Here is a 21,691-nt window from a genome sequence, read left to right on the forward strand (position 1 = left end):
TGAAATTAATGATATTGCTTAAATATCTTAATTGCATAGTAACAAAAGCTGAATAAATGTAACTTCTTACAAATAGAGCAGGTTTTTTTTTTTTCTTTTTAAATGCATTTGTTTCTTTTTTCTTTGCCAGGGATCCAACTCAGGGCCTCACAGGTGGTAGGCAAGCACTCCACTACAGAGCTACACCCCCAGTCCCAAGTAACTTACTTTTAATCACAGTGAGACAAATAGCTTTGATCCTTAATGACCCTACAGCAGGGATTCTTTAAGTGTGGTCCTGCAACTAGCAGCTTCAGCTTCTTTTGGGCTCTTGTTAGAATGCAAATTCTTGGGCCCCTCCCTAGCCTTACTGAAGCGGAAATTCTGGGGGTGGACTCAGGATTTTTTTTTTTAGTTACACTTTTTTAGGATACAACTTGACATAAAGCATGGAACAATGCATTCCATTTCAGTCCCCCTCCCACTACCCTTCCCCCACTCCCGTCATCCCTCTTCAATCCATTTACTGTTTACTTCTTTTGTTTTTAAATTAGTGTCCTGTGCATACACCTGATGCCTGGTCCCATTGTGCCACATCCATGCATACACATACAAAAGTTCAGTCAAAATCATTTCACTGTTCTTCTTTTTCCCCATCCTTTCTTCCTCTTCCTAAGTCCCCTCCATCCACTTTACTGATCTGGCTCAGGAGTTTGACAAGCCCTCCAGGTGATTCTGATTCATGCATTCTTCAATTTGAAAATAGTGCCCCACTGTGTCTATTTCAGTTCAGTTTAAGTCACTTTGTTAAGGATTACAGAAGCAAACATAAGTATGCCCCAAGTTCTTTCTTTAGAGTTTTATGTGTTTAACAGACAATAAGTATAAGCCAAAAGGATCTACAAACTAGAAATAATAGCAAAAATAACTCAATCCAATTTACATCAGGAAAAGAATCAGCATAAATCTGTATATTTTAACATAAATAGTCTCTATTTTACCCTACATTACTACAAAGATTATTAATATTTTGAAAACCTGACATTTATGCTACTCGCTCATATACTGTACTGAAATGTGACCATTTGTTATGCATTATCAAGGTCTACCAGGTCCAGAAGGTCCCCGGGGTCTCCCTGGAAATGGAGGTATTAAAGGAGAGAGGGGAAACCCAGGTCCACCTGGACCACCTGGCTTGCCTGGTTTGAAAGGAGATCAAGGACCACCAGGACTTCCGGTAGGAAATGGGAATAGATGTTTGAGAGAGGAGTATGGGTGTTTCCTTTCAAAATGAGAATTCTAAGCTATAACATTCTAATTCTGACAAAGCTCTCAGTATTGCTCACTGGTGAACTAAAAAAATGGAGAAGGAAAGTTTCCTTTAGTTTTCCAACTAAACAAAGGATTCTTCAAAAGATACTTCACTTTCAGTGAAAGCAAATTTATGCAAAGGAGACACATATATCAGAACATTGCATGTGCATGAGTCCATAGGAAAGAAATTATGGTAAGTAGGAATATTTTAGACTTTGAAATGACATAGTTAGGGTCAAATTTCAGTTCCTTTGCACACCTATACTTTTTGTCTATGAGGAAAATAGACACCCTGGTTTTCCATCTGCACCTATAAAAACAATAGCATATCCACTCCTGTGCTTTCTACCTTGGTTTCAGTGATCCAGAGGGTCATATACTTCTTTATGAATCCTCAAATCTGCTTTCATTTATCCAATCAGATTGTTGGTAGATTTCACAGTCTTGGCTGTCTTCTAACTGTGAAGGTTACTTTATAGCAAGAAAAAAATCATCTAGAAGGTAGTGACTCTTAAAGTTTTCCAGTACCTAACCTTTTCCCCAGGGCATCATCACGCTTCTGCTAGTTATGTAGACTTGAAAGTTCAGTCCTCTCTTTATTTATTCTTTATTTGCTCCCTACCTCATTCTTCTCCCATGTGCCTCTACATTAAAGTCTACTGACTGATATATTTTGCCCCATTTGCTTTCTTTGTATCATGTATGTACGTGTTTGTGTAAATATATATGCATACACATAAGTATATACAAACATGTACTTCCTAAAACAATAGAGTAGTTGCATCTGTTACAGTATTTTACCAATAAATGCTTTAGTATATATTTACTAAGATTAAAAATGCTATCTTAAGGGGCTGGGTTTGTGGCTCAGTGGTAGAAGGCTTGCCTAGCTTGTGTGATGCACTGGGTTTGATCCTCAGCACCACATAAAATGAATAAATAAAATAAAGGTATTGTATCCATCTGCAACTAAATTTTTTTTTCTTTTCTTTTTTTTTTTTTTTTTTTTTGCGGTGCTGGGGATCGAACCCAGCGCCTTGTGCTTGCAAGGCAAGCACTCTACCGACTGAGCTATCTCCCCAGCCCGTGCAACTAAATTTTTTAAATGTCATATTAAGTAACCATATAGTATAGTTATCAATTTCAGAAAATTGATCACAAAAATAGTACTTTAATTTCTACCTTTAATTATCCCAATCATTTCAGTTGATCTAGTAATGCCTTTTTAGCATTTCTTCCTCTAGTACAGGATCTATACCAAATCATGTGATTGTCATGTCACATTAAAAAAGTGTATATATATATACTGCATCCAGGCATGATGGTGCATGCCTATAATCCCAGCTACTTGGAGGCTAAAGAAGGAGGATTACAAGTTCAAAGCCAGCCTAAGGAATTTATCAAGGTCCTTAGAGAGACCCTGTCTCAAAATTTTAAAAAATGAAAATAAAAGTACTTGAGATACAGCTCAGTGGTAAAGCCCCTTTGGGTTCAATCTCAAGTACCAATATACAAATGAATAATTCAAAAAATTGTAGTCTTCTCCCATTTAAAAAATAGAATACTCCTTTTGTCTGATGTTTCTTCTTAATTAAATTCAGGTTATGCATCCTCAGGTGGAATACTACATGAGTGATATTGTGTCTATCTTAGGGTAAAAGATAAGGAGACCCAGTGTCCATCTGCTCCTCATTTGTGATTTTAATTTTGAAAACCCAGTCAGGTTGTCCAAATTCTCCTCTGTGTGGTTGCTATTTTTCCCCTTAAAAGTAATAAGCAAAACTGGGGGAAAGGACATTAACATCATGCAAATATACTGTTCCTCATGAAAATATCCCTACATTTAACATCTATCAATGATTTTTGCCTCAACCCCTTTCTGTTGGAATGGTGGCAATATCATGATTTTCCCAACTCTATCATTCCCCCCACATATACCAGTCAACCCTACTGTAAGCAAGAGCCCTGCCTGCTCCTATTTATTGACAAACTTCATGTCAGTATAGACTCAAGATTTTTTGTTTTTTTTTTCAATGATTTATAGATTTTTGAACCATTATTTATTTCATGGTCCTATTGTCCCAGATTTGAAAGACCCTTTGAACTGGATCCTATGACTTTCTGTCACCTTTTCTTTGGCATTTTCTTATAGTTTGGTATAAGATGTTCTTGACTTACCCCTTTTTCATTCCTGCTATTATGAGCTTCATTATTCCACATTTGGACTGATGCAAAAGCCTCTAGGACCCAATACCTAGGAGCATCTTTCATCAAGAACCCCCCCCCCCATATCATATTCTTGTTTTTCTAGTACTAGAGATTGAACCCAGGGGCACTCTGCCACTGAGCTCCATTCACAGCCCTTTTTATTTTCATATTCTCAGACAGGGTCTCTCAAAGTTGCTGAGGCTGACCTCAAACTTGCAATCCTCCTGGCTCCGCCTCCCAAGTTGCTATGATTATAGTCACGTGTCACCAGACCCAACTGCAGTAGACTTTTAAATGACCTTGCTATTCTATATTCTTCCTTTAGATTCATTCTAAAGCAATTTTCTACTCTTTTTCTTTCCACACTTTTTATGACTCTCTAACCTAATTAAATAACAGGTCCTATAATACATTTGCTACTAAGTCTTTCAAACTTTATCTTTTCTATATGTCACTCTAATCAAAGCATTCATCACCTCAAATCTACACTAAAAAGGAAGTGTTTGTTAATAATTAAATAATAACAATTATTAAAAACGTCCCACATGCCGACCAATTTTCTGAGCAGTTAATATGAACTATCTCATTTAAACATCACTGGTACTGCATGAATTAGATGAACTATTATTTTCTCCATGATAAAGATGAGAAAACTATAGAGCAAAGAGATTAATCAACTCAAGTCCCACAAAGTAATAAGAGGCGAAGTTGGGATTTGAATCAAGAAGCACTCTAGAAACAGTGCTATGAACCATTCTCCATTACCTCTACCCTCACTCCCCTTCCTCCCCTCAATTTTTTCTAACAATGATAATTTTATTTATTTAGGGTAATCCTGGCCGGCCAGGTCTTAATGGAATGAAAGGAGATCCTGGTCTCCCTGGTGTTCCAGGATTCCCAGGTATTTGAAGAGATGTTTTGACATTTTCCTTTAAGTGAAACTCTTTTGGGACAAGATACCCATTTTCTGATTAGTCTGAGTAAAGACTGCCTCTGTTGCTTTGATGTACAATTATATGTACCTTCTTTTCAGGCATGAAAGGACCCATTGGAGTGCCTGGTTCAACTGGCCCTGAGGGGGAACCAGGTCTTATTGGACCCCCAGGTAAGAATGACTGATGCTTAGACACATTAAAGAACTTGAAAGTTTGCATTCTATCATTCAGCCAGACTGTCGTGCATCTAAATCCACAGTTCACTAATGTTTTAAACTATTTTATTAATGTAATGTTGATAGTAGACCTTTTAAATTTTAGATACAGGATCCAGAAGAATGCTTTAATTGATATTTTATTGGCTTTTACACTTTCAATTGAGCAGATCACAAGAACAAGTCACATATGTATGTTTGTTTATTTTTATATTAAAACAGTTTGTCTTGCTAAGAGGCTTGTGGAGGTTTCCTATAAACTATAAAAGAGGGTATCTGCTAAATTTCCCTACTAATTCACTGGGTCCCTTCATAAATACAAATAAAGAACTGCAAATAATATCAGAAGCAGAATGGACTTGTCAGGGAATGAGATTGTCTTCCCCTGACAGTGTTTGCAGCTTCATAATAGATTAGACTTTCTAGTAACTGAGTAATGTTCAAGGCTCAAAAAATAGGGAAAATATGCCCATTTTATCTCTTGGCCCTAAGAGAATTATTTTTCTGTCTTCTGTTAATGGTAGTGTTCCCAACAGATTTATGTTGATAGGGCAGCAGTTAAATACAAATAACTTCTTTCTTTCATACCAATTCTTATACTGATCTTAGGTCACTTTGGCATCCATTTCTTCTGACTTTTCTCTTCCCCACCTTCACATTTTTATGCTATGCCTCTTAGGTCCTCCTGGATTACCTGGTCCTTCAGGACAAAGTATTATAATCAAAGGAGATGCTGGTCCTCCAGGGATCCCTGGCCAGCCTGGATTAAAAGGTCCACCAGGACTACCAGGCCCTCAAGGTTTACCAGGTACCTTTGTCGATCATGGTTTTTGGCCTGTCTACTTGAAAACATTTTACAGGTTTCCCTATAACATGTCAGTTTGTCTCTGATAATAGAGTCTCAGCAACTAGTAAAATACTAGACCATCACAGGTCCCATTTTCTTTTTACTTAGAAATGTTAATTTCTTATGCTGAAATTTCTTTTAGGCTAGTGGATTCCATTTAGCTCTTCTGGTCATTCTCATTTGAAAGACTAATGCTAAAAACCCTGTAATGAAATGGACATGCACTTATGGTCTAGTGCTTTCTCCACCTTACCCAGTAGAAAGATGTGGTGCTGGAAATGGAACCTGGGATCAAACACAGGGCTTCATGCATGTGCTGGACCACTTAACTACTTCCCCAGACCTACCTTGACCTTTTCTTTTTCTGCAATACTGGAGATTGAACCCTGGGTTCTCTACCAAAGAATTATATACCCAGCCCTTTTTATCTTATTTTACTTTATTTTATTTTATTTTATTTTATTCTATTTTCAAGACAGGTTCTTTCTAAATTACCCAGGCTGGCCTCAAACTTGATATCCTACTGCCTCAGCCTCCTGAGTCACTGGGATTACAGACCTGCTCCACTTTCTCCCTTGATTTAAAACTAACTTTGGTCTTCTTGGCCATTTAAATCTATGCTTAGAGCCAACTTTGATTATATAACTAGCTTCAATCTTTTCCCCTTTATTGAGTTCTGTGTTTCCATAAATTGAGTGTACCTGACAGTAAAAGCCTACCTGTGGTAGGATAGATAACAAAAATTGTGACCTGCATTTCTGTCTGGTTCTGAAGGTGAAGAGACCACAACTACCATATTAAGGGGATCTCCTTAGAGGCAAATGGAATGTTTAAACTAAGGCTGAATCCTTGTCTGCTTTTTTTGTCTGAGTTATTTCTTCATTTCTCTTGATTGAAGATAAAAACAGAATATGAATTTAGTGTCTCAAGAACTTTAAGTATGCTAGATCTATCTGGATGTAGACTTTTTCTAACCACATTTGAAAACCCCATTTCTTTTCCCATAGGTCCAATTGGCCCTCCAGGAGATCCTGGACGCAATGGGCTCCCTGGCTTTGATGGTGCCGGAGGGCGCAAAGGAGACCCAGGTCTGCCAGGTCAGCCAGGTAAGACAACTAAAACAGTGCTGTTGGTGGTGCTCTTTTAAGTCTGCGAGGCCTCAGGATATAGGCCTCCACTTAGAGCTGTGAGATCTTCCTTTTGATAAACAGAGCTGACTGGTGAATCTGGAGCTGGAAAAAAATAGGAAGGCAAGTCCCAGCAGATTTGCCACAAATGGTTGCTTTTATTTATGTGTGTAGAGCACTGGAAAACTGAGATCTTCCCTCAGGTACTCAATGTAATTACCTATTCTGCTTGTTTCAATGTGTTTCTTTAAATCCCCTGACCAACTTGGAACTATTAATGAATCCTTCCACATTTGAAAATATCACAGGAAGTTATAATGTCACTCCCAAATCGTAGTACATGTAAATGAAATGTTTAAGTAATCCCCATAGACCTTTGAGAGTCAAGATGAGAGGATATATTGATATGCATATATTGGAGGTCACTCAATAATAAGGTGCTCCTGATAATATTGAGTCTGGTATCTACTAAATTTCCATCTGTAGTCAACCTATTTCCAAAAAGAATTTGAGTCAACTTGTAATATTTAAAAATACTAACGAAAGATTGCTAACATAGGAATAGAAGATCATAAACTCAGTAGACTCTTGATGTAGTTAGCAACTCTTGATTATATAAATATATCTTTAAATAATATAAGCATAAAGAATTTGTATTGGCAAAAATATCAGTGGCAACAAGGCAGAGTGGTAATGCTTATGACCTTCCTAGAACCATAAGCTTTCCAATTTATTACTTTCATATTTCCAAGGAAAAAACAAGTTGGTGTCATCCTCCTCACAGGCATTGCTATGAAGTTTTTTTAAAAATACAAGTCTATACATACATAGTGGTTAAACACCTGTATACAAAGCAAAATTTAAGTAAGCTCAAATCAAGAGGGTAAATGGCAAAGGGGAGCCAGTGATAGATTGAAATAGGTATTTTTGGCCAAGCACCATGGCACACACCTGCAATCCCAGCACCTGTGGAAGTTGAGGCAGGAGGATTCCAAGTTCAAGGCCAGTCACAGCAATTTAATGAAACCCTGTTTTTAAATAAAAAATAAAAACGTCTGTGGATATAGCTCAATGTAAAGTGCCCGTGGGCTCAATCCTCAGTACCAATAAATAAACAAACAAAAAAACATAAAAAATAAATAGGCATTTTGAAAAGGCTTCTTAAATACTCTGCCTCTTTTCTAAGCATCAAGGTGTGCCTGAGAAGAATTACTCAGATTCAAAGGAAAGTGTTTTTCAGCACTGCAGCTGACAGACCTATAGAAATAGTACCCTTCCTTTTTCCTTGAGGAACAAAACAGCAGGTTGAAATTTGGTCATGGGATTCAAATTCCTTTAGTATAGCAAGAGAATAGATAATATACAGGCTCCCCAAAAAAGCATCACTTATTCCCATCCATAGTTTCATTAACCTACTATCTTAGTGTCTTCAAGCAATACTAGAGGAAAAAGAAATACATTTAAATCTCTTTGAGGACAGAAACCATATGTTTGTTACTTGTAATTGTTGTTTATGAAATATTATGCCTTTGTAGACACTACAAATATTGAATAAATTTACTAATTAAATGAGGTCACTATGTTTTGTCAATAGCCATATAGTGGGTCAGCTCTTTCTCTGTCTTGTATACTGATGGTTTCATGGAAACAGGTACTCGTGGTTTGGATGGTCCCCCAGGACCAGATGGATTGCAAGGTCCCCCAGGTCCTCCAGGAACCTCCTCTATTGCTCATGGATTCCTCATCACACGCCACAGCCAAACAACTGATGCACCCCAATGCCCACAGGGGACAGTCCAGATCTATGAAGGCTTTTCTCTCCTGTATGTGCAAGGAAATAAAAGAGCCCATGGTCAAGACTTAGGTAAGATAATTGGTGTCTTATTTCTTATTGTGCATTTTTGTTTTGAAAATCCTATAGGGTTCTAGGGTAACCTTGGGAAAGTAGGTCACCCTTTTCTTTTGGGGATTTGAAATTGCAGACCATGTCAAGGGCAACTGAATGTATTTCCTGTGATTTTTAAATAAGTAATATTTACATATAACCTAAAGGCATTAATTAGCTAGTATGAGGTACATTCCTTGGCCTTAAGCAAAGCATTTTCGAAAGGGCCACATTTACTTTCAGTTAGCTTAGTTACTAAGGAAAATTAAACTGCTCTCTACAGTATAGCAGCTGCCTGAGTGGGCAGTATTTATAAACTGTCACAGAAGATTGTTTCCTCTTCTCTGAGACTGGTCTTCATCAAGTTGAAAGATAAATTCTGAAGAGACTCTTAGGTTCCTAGATCAAAGAAAGTAAGGTCAATGCTTAATTATGCTAGTTTGTAGTTCCTAAAACAGTGCCTTAGCTTTATAAAATATTATCAGAACAATTTAAAGTTATATAAAACATCACATTTCCATATAGAATCTAGTTTATTTAATGTGTTACCATGTATCTTTTCTCTCCTGGTATGGACAGCTTGGTTGATGGAATGAAGCTGGAATGGATGACTTTCAAGGACTCTTTGATTCCCCAACATTTTTTTTCCTAGAATTTTGATGTTGGATATTGAGATCTCATTATTTGACCCAGGGCTGCTATTTAGGATTCACTGTCACATTTGCCTGCATAAATACATTTTAAGATAGTCTGGGTTCCTTGTTTCTGGGATGTCTATAGTTGGAGGCTTCTTGACGTCTCATTGGCTGGGCCATTCATTTTATGAAAACATTTTAGGAGTAGAACCCCAGAGTTCTGCTCTGCTCACTCTGTTCCCAAGGTATATAGGGATGACCCACCGGCCAATTATGGCTCATCAGACTAGAAGAAAAGGGGAAGTCAGTGGCCACAGATAAATTTATGTACCCAAATAAAGCAAAGTTTACCCATCTTTCTTTTCCCTCTTCTCTTTTCTTCCTATTATTTTTCTCCTTTTCATCTTTCTTGTTTTCTTTTCCTCTTTTGCTTCATGTTACATCCTTTTTAATTTTACAATTGACAAATCTTCATTAATGTTATTTAGACAAGTTAAATATTAAATATCTAATTAATTAAATCATATCTTTAAATATTTTTTCTCTAGTCTTTCTCCCATAAAATTTTTCTCCTTTTTTTTCCCATTCTCTGTTCACTGATACAGCCTCACTTACAATCAAACTTGTAAACTTCAACTCTAACCTGTCAGGTTAATATGAAACCATGAGAAATTTTAAGCACTGTGAAATTTAAAATTCAAAGACACAATACAAGATAATGATCTTGTTAAAGTCTCCATTTACTGAAATTCTATAATACTTGGTTCTGATCCATCTCATTAAGAAATATATTTGGGGGGCTAGTGGTGTTGCTCAGTGATAGCATGCCTAGCATCCATGAGGCCCTGAGTTCAGTCCTCAGCACCTCAAAGAAAGAAAGAAATAGAGAGAAAACAAATCTATTTGTAATAAAGTTTGCCTTTTTGTTTAGTAATTATCAAAATTTACAATGTCATTTATTTTTAATCATTTGTGAATTAATAATGATCATAATGATCTATCAGGCTTATAGAAAACCATTAGAGGTTTTCAAGCACTGTGAAATCATAAAAAGTAATGCAGGGCTGGAAATGTGGCTCAGTAGTAGAGTGCTTGCCTAGCATGCATGCTTGAGGCCTTGCTAGTTAATTTAATGTCTTTAGATAATTTTGTCTAGTCTTTCTCCCACAAAATTCTCCTCCTTTTTTGTACTCTCTTCACTGACAGAGTCTGGCTTACAATGAAAATAAAATATTTAAAACTGGGCATGGTGGCACATGCCTGTCAGTCCAACAACATGGGAGACTGAGGCTGGAGGATGGCAAATTTGCAGGCAGCCTCAGCAACTTAGTAAGACCCTGTCTCAAATAAAAAGGAGGGGCTGGGGTTGGTTGCTCAGTGGTAGAGCCCTTGCCTAGCATGTGTGAGGCACTGGGTTCGACTCTCAGCACTACATATAAATAAATGAATAAAATAAATGTCTATCAACAATCAACATCTAAAAAAATTAAAATAAATAAATAAATAAATAAAAAGGACTGGTGATGTAACTCAGTGTTAAGGTACACATGGGTTCAATCCCCAGTACTGCAAAATAAAAGTATAAGTAAATAAAAAGAAATACTCAACCCATAAAGACTATCGTCATGGAAAGTTTTACAAAGTTATTTTATTTAAATTTTTGTTTCAGTAACAAAAATAGGATGATAATAGGATGATCAATAAAAGACTCCCCAAAATTAAAAAATGCATTAGGATTAAACTGTGTGAAAGTAATGGAATCAAAATATAATTTCCAAAAACAAAAGGAATGATGTATAATTTCCAACTGTTAAAGTGATTTTATGTATTTTTAAATGGTGATGTTAAATTTTAAGTCATTACATTTGATATATTTAAAAGTGATTCAAAAATTTGTTTTTAAATATCAACATTCACAAAATACCAGCAATGACAACTGGCAATGTAGAAGTGTTGTTTGTAGCCTCTGTTATTATTAAGTAGATTGATTATAAAGGGTGGATTTGGAGCTGAGAGATAATAACGAATAGCTTAATACTTGCATGGTATCAGTTTAACTTATGATCAAAAACATAGATATCATATGTGAGAGTGTACCTAACTTTTTGTAAGTGAATGAAAACAAAGAGTCAGTTACTAGAGAAGATAATGTTTATTGCCTCTACCTATTCTGAAATTCAAAGTCTATTTCCTTTTCTCTGTTTTCTCCTTCTCTGTTTTTTCCTTCTTTCCTCTATTATTTTTTTCCTTCTTACTATTCACCTCCAAACCTATCTGTGGGTTTGCTGTACCAATTGGTCAGCACTATTATTGTCTCCAAGTTTAAAGAAATTGCTAACCCACACAAGACACATGGAAATGTCATAGAAGAGAGGACACCCTGGAGTAGGAAATACTAATATAAGGATTCAGTGTGCATCTTTCACTTTTACATAATAAATTACTAAATATTTTCCATAATATATTATTGTTTATAAGATTCATCACCAGTTTAAAAACAGCACTGGGAAATATGTAATGAGATAACAACAATAAATCTCTGTGAAAGTAATGGAATCAAAATATAATTGTAATTGTAAAATATAATTGTAAAATATATCCTGATTTTAGAAATGTTAAAATATGAATCAATATTAGAATTTAAGAAATAAAGTGCATGTATTATCTAAGAAATGCTGTCTTTCTTTTTGAAGGTTGTTTGTTATTATTTTAGAAGAAACTAAAGAATCATCATAATGCATCTTTCTCTTTCCAATTCTTCCTAGGGACAGCTGGTAGCTGCCTTCGTCGCTTTAGTACCATGCCTTTCATGTTCTGCAACATCAATAATGTCTGCAACTTTGCTTCAAGAAATGACTACTCTTACTGGCTTTCCACCCCAGAGCCCATGCCAATGAGCATGGAACCCCTGAAGGGCCAGAACATCCAGCCATTCATTAGTCGGTGAGGCACTGGTTTAGCTTTTGATTTTACCAATCCCCAGTTAGTTTAGCTAGTCAGAAATTAGTCTACAACCAATTATCTTATGATATTACTCCCAGTTAAATAAACAATGCTGCTTTTTAATATTCAATTTGGTATTTAGTTTGATCTGTACTTATTGGGGATCTGCTTTTCACCAGGTCCTATGATATACATAATGTAATATAAAAAAAAACTACAGTCTAGTCATTAGTAAATATACTTAAACTAATCTGATATATGACAGTCTTGAGCTAAGTGCTATGATAGATCAAGTAGAAACATTAAAAGCATGGGGGAATGGATTTAATTCCAACTGGAGAAATACATGCTGTATGGAAGAAATGTATTTAAATTGGTCTGTCGATGATGGATTGAAAGAATTTGAGGAACAGGCCATTATAAAAGGAAAAGATATAAGTAGGCAGAGAAAATGAGAATGAGTAATAGATTAATGTGGCTAGGACATAGTATTTAACAGTTGCATGTATAGAAATGATTAGAAAGTTAGCATGGGCCCAGATGGTAGAATACTTTCAGGACCAAATCGTAGTGTAGAATTTAGTTGGTATATTATGAGGAGACTCCCAAATTATTGAGCTATACCTCAGGGAAGATTAAAGAGTCATCAGTTTACAACATGTATTACTGAAGGCATAGTCATGAGGTAGAGAGATCAGTTAGATTGGATGGTATTGCCGTAGTCCTGATGTGAATGCATTAGATCTTCCAGTGGGGAACATGTATCACATCATTAGGATAGAAAGGATTTGACAGTTGATTAGCTGTGGGAAGGAGAAAGTGACAGCTAAGATTTGGCCTATGAGTAACTAAGGGGAGAATGGTACTTTTAATAGGGATTTCCTGGGGTTTTGTAGCCTTGGAACCCTATTTAACTCAATCTCCCAGGAATGTTGGATATTGGCACTTTTATTCTCATCATGATCTAGGGTTCTAATAACTGTAAAGGATGAATCACTGGAGTATACTTCTTGTAACAGTGAACATAAAGATTAAACCTCATTCAACCTTATTATTAAATTCAAAATGTCCTTTTAAATATATTTGCCTAAATCCTTAGAGAATGTGTGTGTGCTTGCATATGTGACCAATAGTTTTGTCAATCTCAACTTTGAGGAGTAAAGACCTCTAAATGTAACATGTAGGCAAACTGGGCTAAGTTTGGCTTAGTCATACTTGGAGAGGTCCCCTTATTAACAATCGGGTAGACTCAGTTGTATTTACTGTCTTGCAGTTTTACTTGATTTTGAATTTTTGGCCACATTTCCAAGTGCCTGGGAACCTGCCCACAATTATGGATATGCTGTACTTATGTGGATATGGCCAAATGGTTAATAAGTGTCCTTTGGACTAAGACTAATGAGCAGAGGTTAAGCAAACATCTGCTTGTGTCTCATCCAGCTTACCAAACATGGTCCTTACCACAGCTGTAGCATCACTAAATGTCTGCTCTCTCCTGGAGCACTTTGATAGCAAGTAGTATATGCAATATACTAAATCAGACTCTTAGAGCACATATGACATTGACTATAGGAGTTTGAATACAAAACAATTAGGGCAGAATATAAAGTGAAAATACACTTTCTTCTCAGCAGCACATGGATCCATCTCTAAAATAGACCATATTTTATGCCACAAAGCTACTGTTAGCAAATACAAGAAGATAGAGATACTACCTTGTATTCTGTCAGATCATAATGGATTGAAATTAGAAATCAATGACAGAATAAAAAACAGAAACTTCTCCAATACCTGGAGATTAAATAATACACTATTATATGATGAATGGATAACAGAAGACATCAGGAGGGAAATAAAAAAATTCTTAGACGTAAACGAGAACAAAGATACATCATATCAAAATCTCTGGGACACTATGAAAGCAGTACTTAGAGGAAGATTTATTTCATGGAGTGCATTCAACAAAAGAAGTAAAAATCAACAAACAAATGACTTAACACTACAGCTCAAAGCCCTAGAAAAAGAAGAGCTGACCAACACCAAAAGTAGTAGAAGACAGGAAATAGTTAAAATCAGAGCTGAAATCAACGAAATTGAAACAAAAGAAACAATCAAAAAATTAACAAAATAAAGAGTTGGTTCTTTGAAAAAATAAACAAAATTGATAAACTCTTAGCCACACTAACAAAGAGAAAGAGAGAGAAAACTCAAATTACTAAAATTCGGAATGAACAAGGAAATATCACTACAGACATGAGTGAAATACAAAACATAATTAGAAGCTATTTTGAAAATCTATACTCCAACAAAACAGAAAACCTCGAAGACATCAACAAGTTTTTAGAGATATATGAATTACCTAAACTAAACCAGGAGGACATACAAAAATTAAATAAATCAATTTCAAGCAATGAAATAGAAGAGGTCATCAAAAGCCTACCAACAAAGAAAAGTCGGGACCAGATGGGTTCTCAGCCGACTTCTACAAAACCTTTAAAGAAGAGCTCATTCCAATACTCCTCAAAGTATTCCATGAAATAGAAGAGGAGGAAACCCTCCCAAACTCATTCTATGAAGCCGATATCACCCTGATACCTAAACCAGACAGAGACACATCGAGGAAAGAAAATTTCAGACCAGTATCCTTAATGAACATCGACGCAAATATTCTCAACAAAATTTTAGCAAATCGCATACAAAAATATATTAAAAAGATAGTGCACCACGATCAAGTGGGTTTTATCCCAGGGATGCAAGGTTGGTTCAACATCCGGAAATCAATAAATGTCATTCACCATATCAACAGACTTAAAGTTAAGAATCACATGATCATTTCGATAGATGCAGAAAAAGCATTTGATAAAATACAGCACCCCTTCATGCTCAAAACACTAGAAAAAATAGGGGTAGTGGGAACATTCCTTAACATTGTAAAGGCCATCTACGCTAAGCCCATGGCCAATATCATTCTAAATGGTGAAAAACTGAAAGCATTCCCCCTAAAAACTGGAACAAGGCAAGGATGCCCTCTTTCACCACTTCTATTCAACATCGTCCTTGAGACTCTAGCCAGAGCAATTAGACAAACCAAAGAAATTAAAGGGATACGAATAGGAAAAGAAGAACTCAAACTATCCCTGTTCGCTGATGACATGATTATATATTTAGAGGAACCCGGAAATTCCACCAGAAAACTTTTAGAAGTCATAAGTGAATTCAGTAAAGTAGCAGGTTACAAGATCAATGCTCATAAATCCAATGCATTTTTATACATAAGTGATGAATCTTCAGAAAGAGAAGTTAGGGAAACTACCCCATTCACAATAGCCTCGAAAAAAATAAAATACTTGGGAATAAATCTCACAAAAGAGGTGAAAGACCTCTACAATGAGAACTATAGAACACAAAAGAAAGAAATTAAAGAAAATCTTAGAAGATGGAAAGATCTCCCATGTTCTTGGATAGGAAGAATTAATATTGTCAAAATGGCCATACTACCAAAAGTGCTATACAGAGTGAATGCAATTCCAATTAAAATCCCAATGACGTACCTTACAGAAATAGAGCAAGCAATTATGAAATTCATCTGGAAGAATAAGAAACCCAGAATAGCTAAAGCAATCCTTAGCAGAAAGAGCAAAGCAGGGGGTATCGCAATACCAGATCTTCAACTCTACTACAAAGCAATAGTAACAAAAACGGCATGGTATTGGTACCAAAATAGATAGGTAGATCAATGGTACAGAATAGAGGACATGGACACAAACCCAAATAAATACAATTTTCTCATATTAGACAAAGGGGCCAAAAATATGCAATGGAGAAAAGATAGCCTCTTCAACAAATGGTGCTGGGAAAACTGGAAATCCATATGCAACAGAATGAAATTAAAACCCTATCTCTCACCCTGCACAAAACTCAACTCAAAATGAACCAAGGACCTTGGAATCAGACCAGAGACCCTTCATCTTATAGAAGAAAAAGTAGGTCCAAATCTTCAACATGTCAACCTAGGATCAGACTTCCTTAACAGGACTCCCATAGCACAAGATATAAAAGCAAGAATCAACAACTGGGATAGAATCAAACTAAAAAACTTTCTCTCAGCAAAGAAAACTATCAGTAATGTGAAGAGAGAGCCTACAGAGTGGGAGAAAATCTTTGCCACTCATACTTCAGATAGAGCACTAATTTCCAGAATATATAAAGAACTCAAAAAACTCTACACCAAAAATACAAATAATCCAGTCAACAAATGGGCTAAGGAAATGAACAGACACTTCACAGAAGAAGATGTACAAGCAATCAACAGATATATGAAAAAGTGTTCAACATCTCTAGTAATAGGAGAAATGCAAATCAAAACTACCCTAAGATTCCATCTGACCTCAATTAGAATGGCAGTTATCAAGAACACAAGCAACAATAGGTGTTGGCGAGGACGTGGGGAAAAAGGTACACTCATACATTGCTGGTGGGGCTGCAAATTAGTGCAGCCACTCTGGAAAGCAGTATGGAGATTCCTCAGAAAGCTTGGAATGGAACCACCATTTGAACCAGTTATCCCACTCCTTGGCCTATACCCAAAGGACTTCAAATCAGCATACTACAGAGATACAGCCACATCAATGTTCATATTGCTCAATTCACAATAGCCAGACTGTGGAACCAACCTGGATGCCCTTCAATTGATGAATGGATAAAGAAACTGTGGTATATATATATACAATGGAATATTACTCAGCCATAAAGAATGATAAAATTATGGCATTTGCAGGCAAATGGATGAAATTGGAGAATGTCATGCTAAGTGAGATAAGCCCATCTCAAAAAACCAAAGGAAGAATGATCTCGCTGATAAGCGGATGATGACACATAATGGAGGGTGGGAGGGGTTAGTGTTAGGGGTTAGGGTTAGGGTTAGGGTTAGGTTTAGGGTTAGGGTTAGGGAGGGGGGCAAGAATGGAAGAAGGAAGGACTGTATAGAGGAAAAAGAGGGGTGGGAGGGGTGGGGGGAAGGGAAAAAATAACAGAATGAATCAAACAACATTGTCCTATGTAAATTTATGATTACACAAATGGTATGCCTTGACTCCATGTACAAAGGGAGAAACAACATGTATCCCATTTGTTTACAATAAAAAAAAGAATTAGACAGTAAGATTCAATACCCATTCATGATAAAAATGCTCAGAGAACCAGGAGTAATAACTGCTTCAACTTGATAAAGAATGATAGATGTATTCCTATAATATGTATAATCAGAACAATGAAAGATTACACTCTATTTATGTATGATCTATCAAAATGTATAAATGCATTCTACTGTCATGTACAACTAATTAGAACAAATAAAATTTAAAAATTAAATTAAAAAAATAAGTGAAAATATTATAGCAGTGGTTCCTAGTTTCCTCAAAAAAAGTTTGCAGTTTCAGTTTATAATTTTTATGTCTATTAGAAGATAGTGCTTATACAAACACAATTCTCAAAGTGCTGCTTTCTCTTTTTCTGAGCCCTGAAGATACTTTAATGGGCCTCCCTATCAGGAAGGCTTCCAAAGAAGCAGTGTTGTTATTTACCACATACTTCTCTGTCCCTTTCCTTTACCAGATGTGTAGTATGTGAAGCTCCAGCTGTGGTGATTGCAGTTCATAGTCAGACCATCCAGATTCCACATTGTCCTCAAGGATGGGATTCTCTGTGGATTGGTTATTCCTTCATGATGGTAGGAAACAGTCTTCCTTGCCTTTGTCATCATAACTCATTGTCCAATATATGTTTATTCCTCTCCAGTTTGAGGAATTCCTATAACTTGCACAGTAAGAATTTTGAACCTCAGATAGCTTTCTGTCCAAGCACTGTGTCCCCCTCACACATTTTCTGTAACATATTTTCATAAACTATCTATTTGATTCTGTAAACTACCATTGATGTGGAGACTATTGTTACCTCTGCTCATGAATTTGTGAAACTAAGCTAGTTACACATCACTGGATATTCACTAAGTTGTTATGGTACACAGGTATTGTGGCACATTTTCCTTGTGTTTTCTAGCATACAAGTGCAGGGGCAGAGGGCTCAGGTCAAGCCCTGGCCTCCCCTGGATCCTGTTTGGAAGAGTTTCGTTCAGCTCCCTTCATCGAATGTCATGGGCGGGGAACGTGTAACTACTATGCCAACTCCTATAGCTTTTGGCTGGCAACTGTAGATGTGTCAGACATGTTCAGGTAAGGTACTTATGACTTTAGTTCAGGTCCAAAACTTCCTTCAGAGATGATAGGGAAGAAAGAGAAAATTCATGTGTGGTTGGGGATTTATTGAACTGGGTCCTTTTTTCTTGCTTGTTTTCCTCATCTATATGACTCAGTTCAGAAAAAAAAAGACCTGACTAATATTGGTGAATATGGTTAGAGATGGCTCACTAATCTTCCTTCAGTAACAAAACAGAGACAAGGAAATGTTATGTGACCTGCTCAATAATAAATCAGCAGCTCATCTACTAGAATGAGACCACCCCAGGAATTGAAGCTGTGATCTGTGTTCTCTAACTCAATCCAATGATCTCCTTTCCCAGAATGCTTTTTTTTTTTTTTTTTGGTTTTTGTCTTTCTTTTTAGTTTGCTTTTCGGTACCAGTTATTGACCCCAGGGGCATTTAACCACTGAGTCACATCCCCAGCCCATTTTATTATTTTATTTTCAGATAGGGTCTTGCTAAATTGCTTAAGGCATCACTAAGTTACTGAGGTTGGTCTCAAACTTGGGATCCTCCTGCCTCAGCTTCCTGAGTCACTGGGATTATAGGCATGTGCCACTGTACCTGGCCCCAGAATGTTTTAAAGGCTCTCATCCAAGTGTTTGATGAATGCATAAGATCACACATAATACTTGCATCTCAGGATACTTCAATCTACTGAAATTTGTTTTCAGGTTACATTTATTGATTTATGTGATGGTTCTTTTGAGTTATCATTACTTTGTACTTTTCTTATGGTCCTTATCAAATATTGATCATCAGTTACCTGGATCACATTCATTCTAGAAATACCAGAAAAGGTATCAGAAAGAGAGGAAGAAACAAATATACAAAGATAACATTGGTGGGGAGATCAGTCACAAAAATACCCTCATTCAGTAGTGACTCTTGGTCCATGTGAGTCACTTCCAGGTCATATTGCTCAGAAGTAAAGCACTGAGTCAATCTGTAGAGCCACTTAACACAAAGAGAATATTTGGGTGTGGATTTGAATCAATAACAGAATTGAAATAACAGAAAGGTAAAGCATTGAAGTCAGAAAAGGCGATTCTAATTGTCTTCTTCCTTATTTCCCAGTAAACCTCAGTCAGAAACACTGAAAGCAGGAGACTTGAGGACACGTATTAGCCGATGTCAAGTGTGCATGAAGAGGACATAACATTTTGAAGAATTTGTTGTTTTTAAATGTGACTTATATATGAAATTCCCAGGATGCATTGTCTCACTCTCCCCAACTTTACCACTGCTGTCACCAATGGTGCTACTATATATGACCAAGAGAGCATGCTGACTAGTGACCATGAAGATTCAAATGTACCTCAGCAATGTGCCATATTAAGGCCTCTTATTTTTTTTATGAAAGAAATAAGGAAGTGAATTTACTTTTGGGGTCCAGAATGACTTCTTCACGGATTACAAGATCAAGATTATATATTTTGCCCAGTTACTAAAACAGCACATTAAAAATTCAATTAAGAGAAGAATCACACTGAGTAAAATAAAAGACTGCAGTTTGGGGGAAGAATTATTTTTTATGGTGCTACTAATCCTACTGTATCCCAGGTTTTTAATATAAAAGTGTTAAGCTTATTGCTCTGTAAGTAAAGAATGTGTATATTGTGTAAACAACCTTTTTGCTCAAAATGTTGAGTCATTTAGATGTGACCTGGAATGAATCAGTTCTTACAGAAAATGTAAGAATACCTTGAGTACAGACAGCAAGATTTTATATGTGAGAGAATTTGTCCTCTTACATTTTTACTACTAAGAGTAAATTTATTTTGACTTTCGTCCCCTAAGTTCTTATTTGATTTTTTTAAAATATAGGTCATTTTAGCCACTTTAATAAGAATTTCAAAGTTTCATGTTACATATTAAATTATAATGTCCAATGGAGTAGTTTCTTTTTTGCTCTACTCTCCAAGACAAGAAACTCTTAAGACCAGATGCCCCCTGTTTTAATGATTTTTACTTCTTGTTTCTGTTCATCCCTTACTGAGCAAACTCCCCAACAATTTTGAGAAACAAAATTTACCACAGAAACTTAACTGTTTTTTTTTCCTGGTGCTTCTTACATAAGAATTATTCTCCTGTGGTCTCACATTTACAAGAACTGGGAAGGCAATACTTGGTTGATCTTCCCTCTTCAATTACAAAAAGCCAATGGATGTTTTTTACTCTTTTTTATTTTAAACATTTTATTATAAATAGTCATAGGATACCTTATTTCCCTAGCTGTCATCTTCTCACTGAATGTTTTTTAACTCACCAATATCAGTTTAATTAAACATATATGTTGTAAGGATGGTTTGTTGTGTGTCTCTTAAGCCTGTGTATAAGAACACCTGCTCATTTCCTGATAGACAGCACATCTGAACATCAACAATTATTCTTTTCTCAGGGAATCAGTTGGCTTCTGTAGACTTTGATCATTCTGATAGATGATAGAAAACATAGTAATATAAACTTTTACCAATGAAGAAATCAACCTACTAGAAGGTATTTTTGAGACAATAAATTTCTTAACATTGTATTGTTGAGAAAGGGAGCAGAACTAGTTTCTCTTTGGAAGAATTTATTAATAATGTTTAAAGCAGATTAGTGACTTAATATTCCTAATGATTAAGAATGAACCACATGTAGCTCTCTAAAATAGTTGAAGACTTGCTAAAAATAAAAGGCATTAAAAGCCTTTATAACACAATCTTATGTTACAGCTAAAGTATAAAACAATCAAAACAATTCTAAGAATTTTAGATCCTAATATGAACCCTTGAAAAATCAAAACTTAGAGCCTATAGCGGTAAAATTTGGGAATTTCAACAATGGTAATTCATAATTTTGTTGATTTTGGCTAACCATTTGAAATTTTAGTTTTTTTCCTATATAGCCCCATGCATGAAAACACTGATGTGTAATTTTCTGACTGAAAATGCCATTATTACATCCCATGGATTTTTCAACATGGTGTACATTCCAAGATGGCCCCTTGAGTTAGAGATGCAAATACTAATTCTAGAGGTTTTTCTGTTTATAGCATTCCCTCACATATATAGCTGGTTGAAGACCTTGGCTCAAAAAGAACCTTCTGACTTTTAAATTGTTGAATATACAGCTAGTCCATGTGTTTCTTAAATCCTTTAACATTCCCTAGACCTCCTTGGTGGTTTGAAGTACATAGACCCAATGCATTCCAGGACCCTAAAGTTGCTGACCTTTCTTTGCCACTGTTGATTCCAAAATTATTCTTAAGCTAGCTGTTCTACTAGTTGCCTTTGGTAAGTTTTCCAGTCATCTGTAGTCAATGGTTTTCCCACATGGGCAAACAGTAAATGAGATGTTCTG

The 21,691-nt window shown here is 36.0% G+C and overlaps 1 protein-coding gene across 1 annotated transcript in view; it reads left to right on the plus strand.

Moving 5' to 3' along the window:
- Col4a5 (collagen type IV alpha 5 chain) overlaps nt 1–20,670 on the plus strand; it is a 217,094-nt gene extending 196,424 nt beyond the window's left edge. Inside the window, 10 exon segments of the mRNA XM_047535914.1 lie at nt 1,083–1,216; nt 4,330–4,402; nt 4,535–4,606; nt 5,331–5,459; nt 6,506–6,604; nt 8,277–8,489; nt 11,911–12,088; nt 17,702–17,816; nt 18,146–18,318; nt 19,424–20,670. Of these exon segments, the coding sequence (XP_047391870.1) occupies nt 1,083–1,216; nt 4,330–4,402; nt 4,535–4,606; nt 5,331–5,459; nt 6,506–6,604; nt 8,277–8,489; nt 11,911–12,088; nt 17,702–17,816; nt 18,146–18,318; nt 19,424–19,505 (1,268 nt within the window). The 3' untranslated portion in view covers nt 19,506–20,670.
- The last annotated feature ends 1,021 nt before the right edge of the window (nt 20,671–21,691 follow it).

This window comes from Sciurus carolinensis, chromosome X (assembly GCF_902686445.1).
Source record: "Sciurus carolinensis chromosome X, mSciCar1.2, whole genome shotgun sequence".
In the NCBI taxonomy this organism is placed as follows: Eukaryota; Metazoa; Chordata; class Mammalia; order Rodentia; family Sciuridae; genus Sciurus; species Sciurus carolinensis.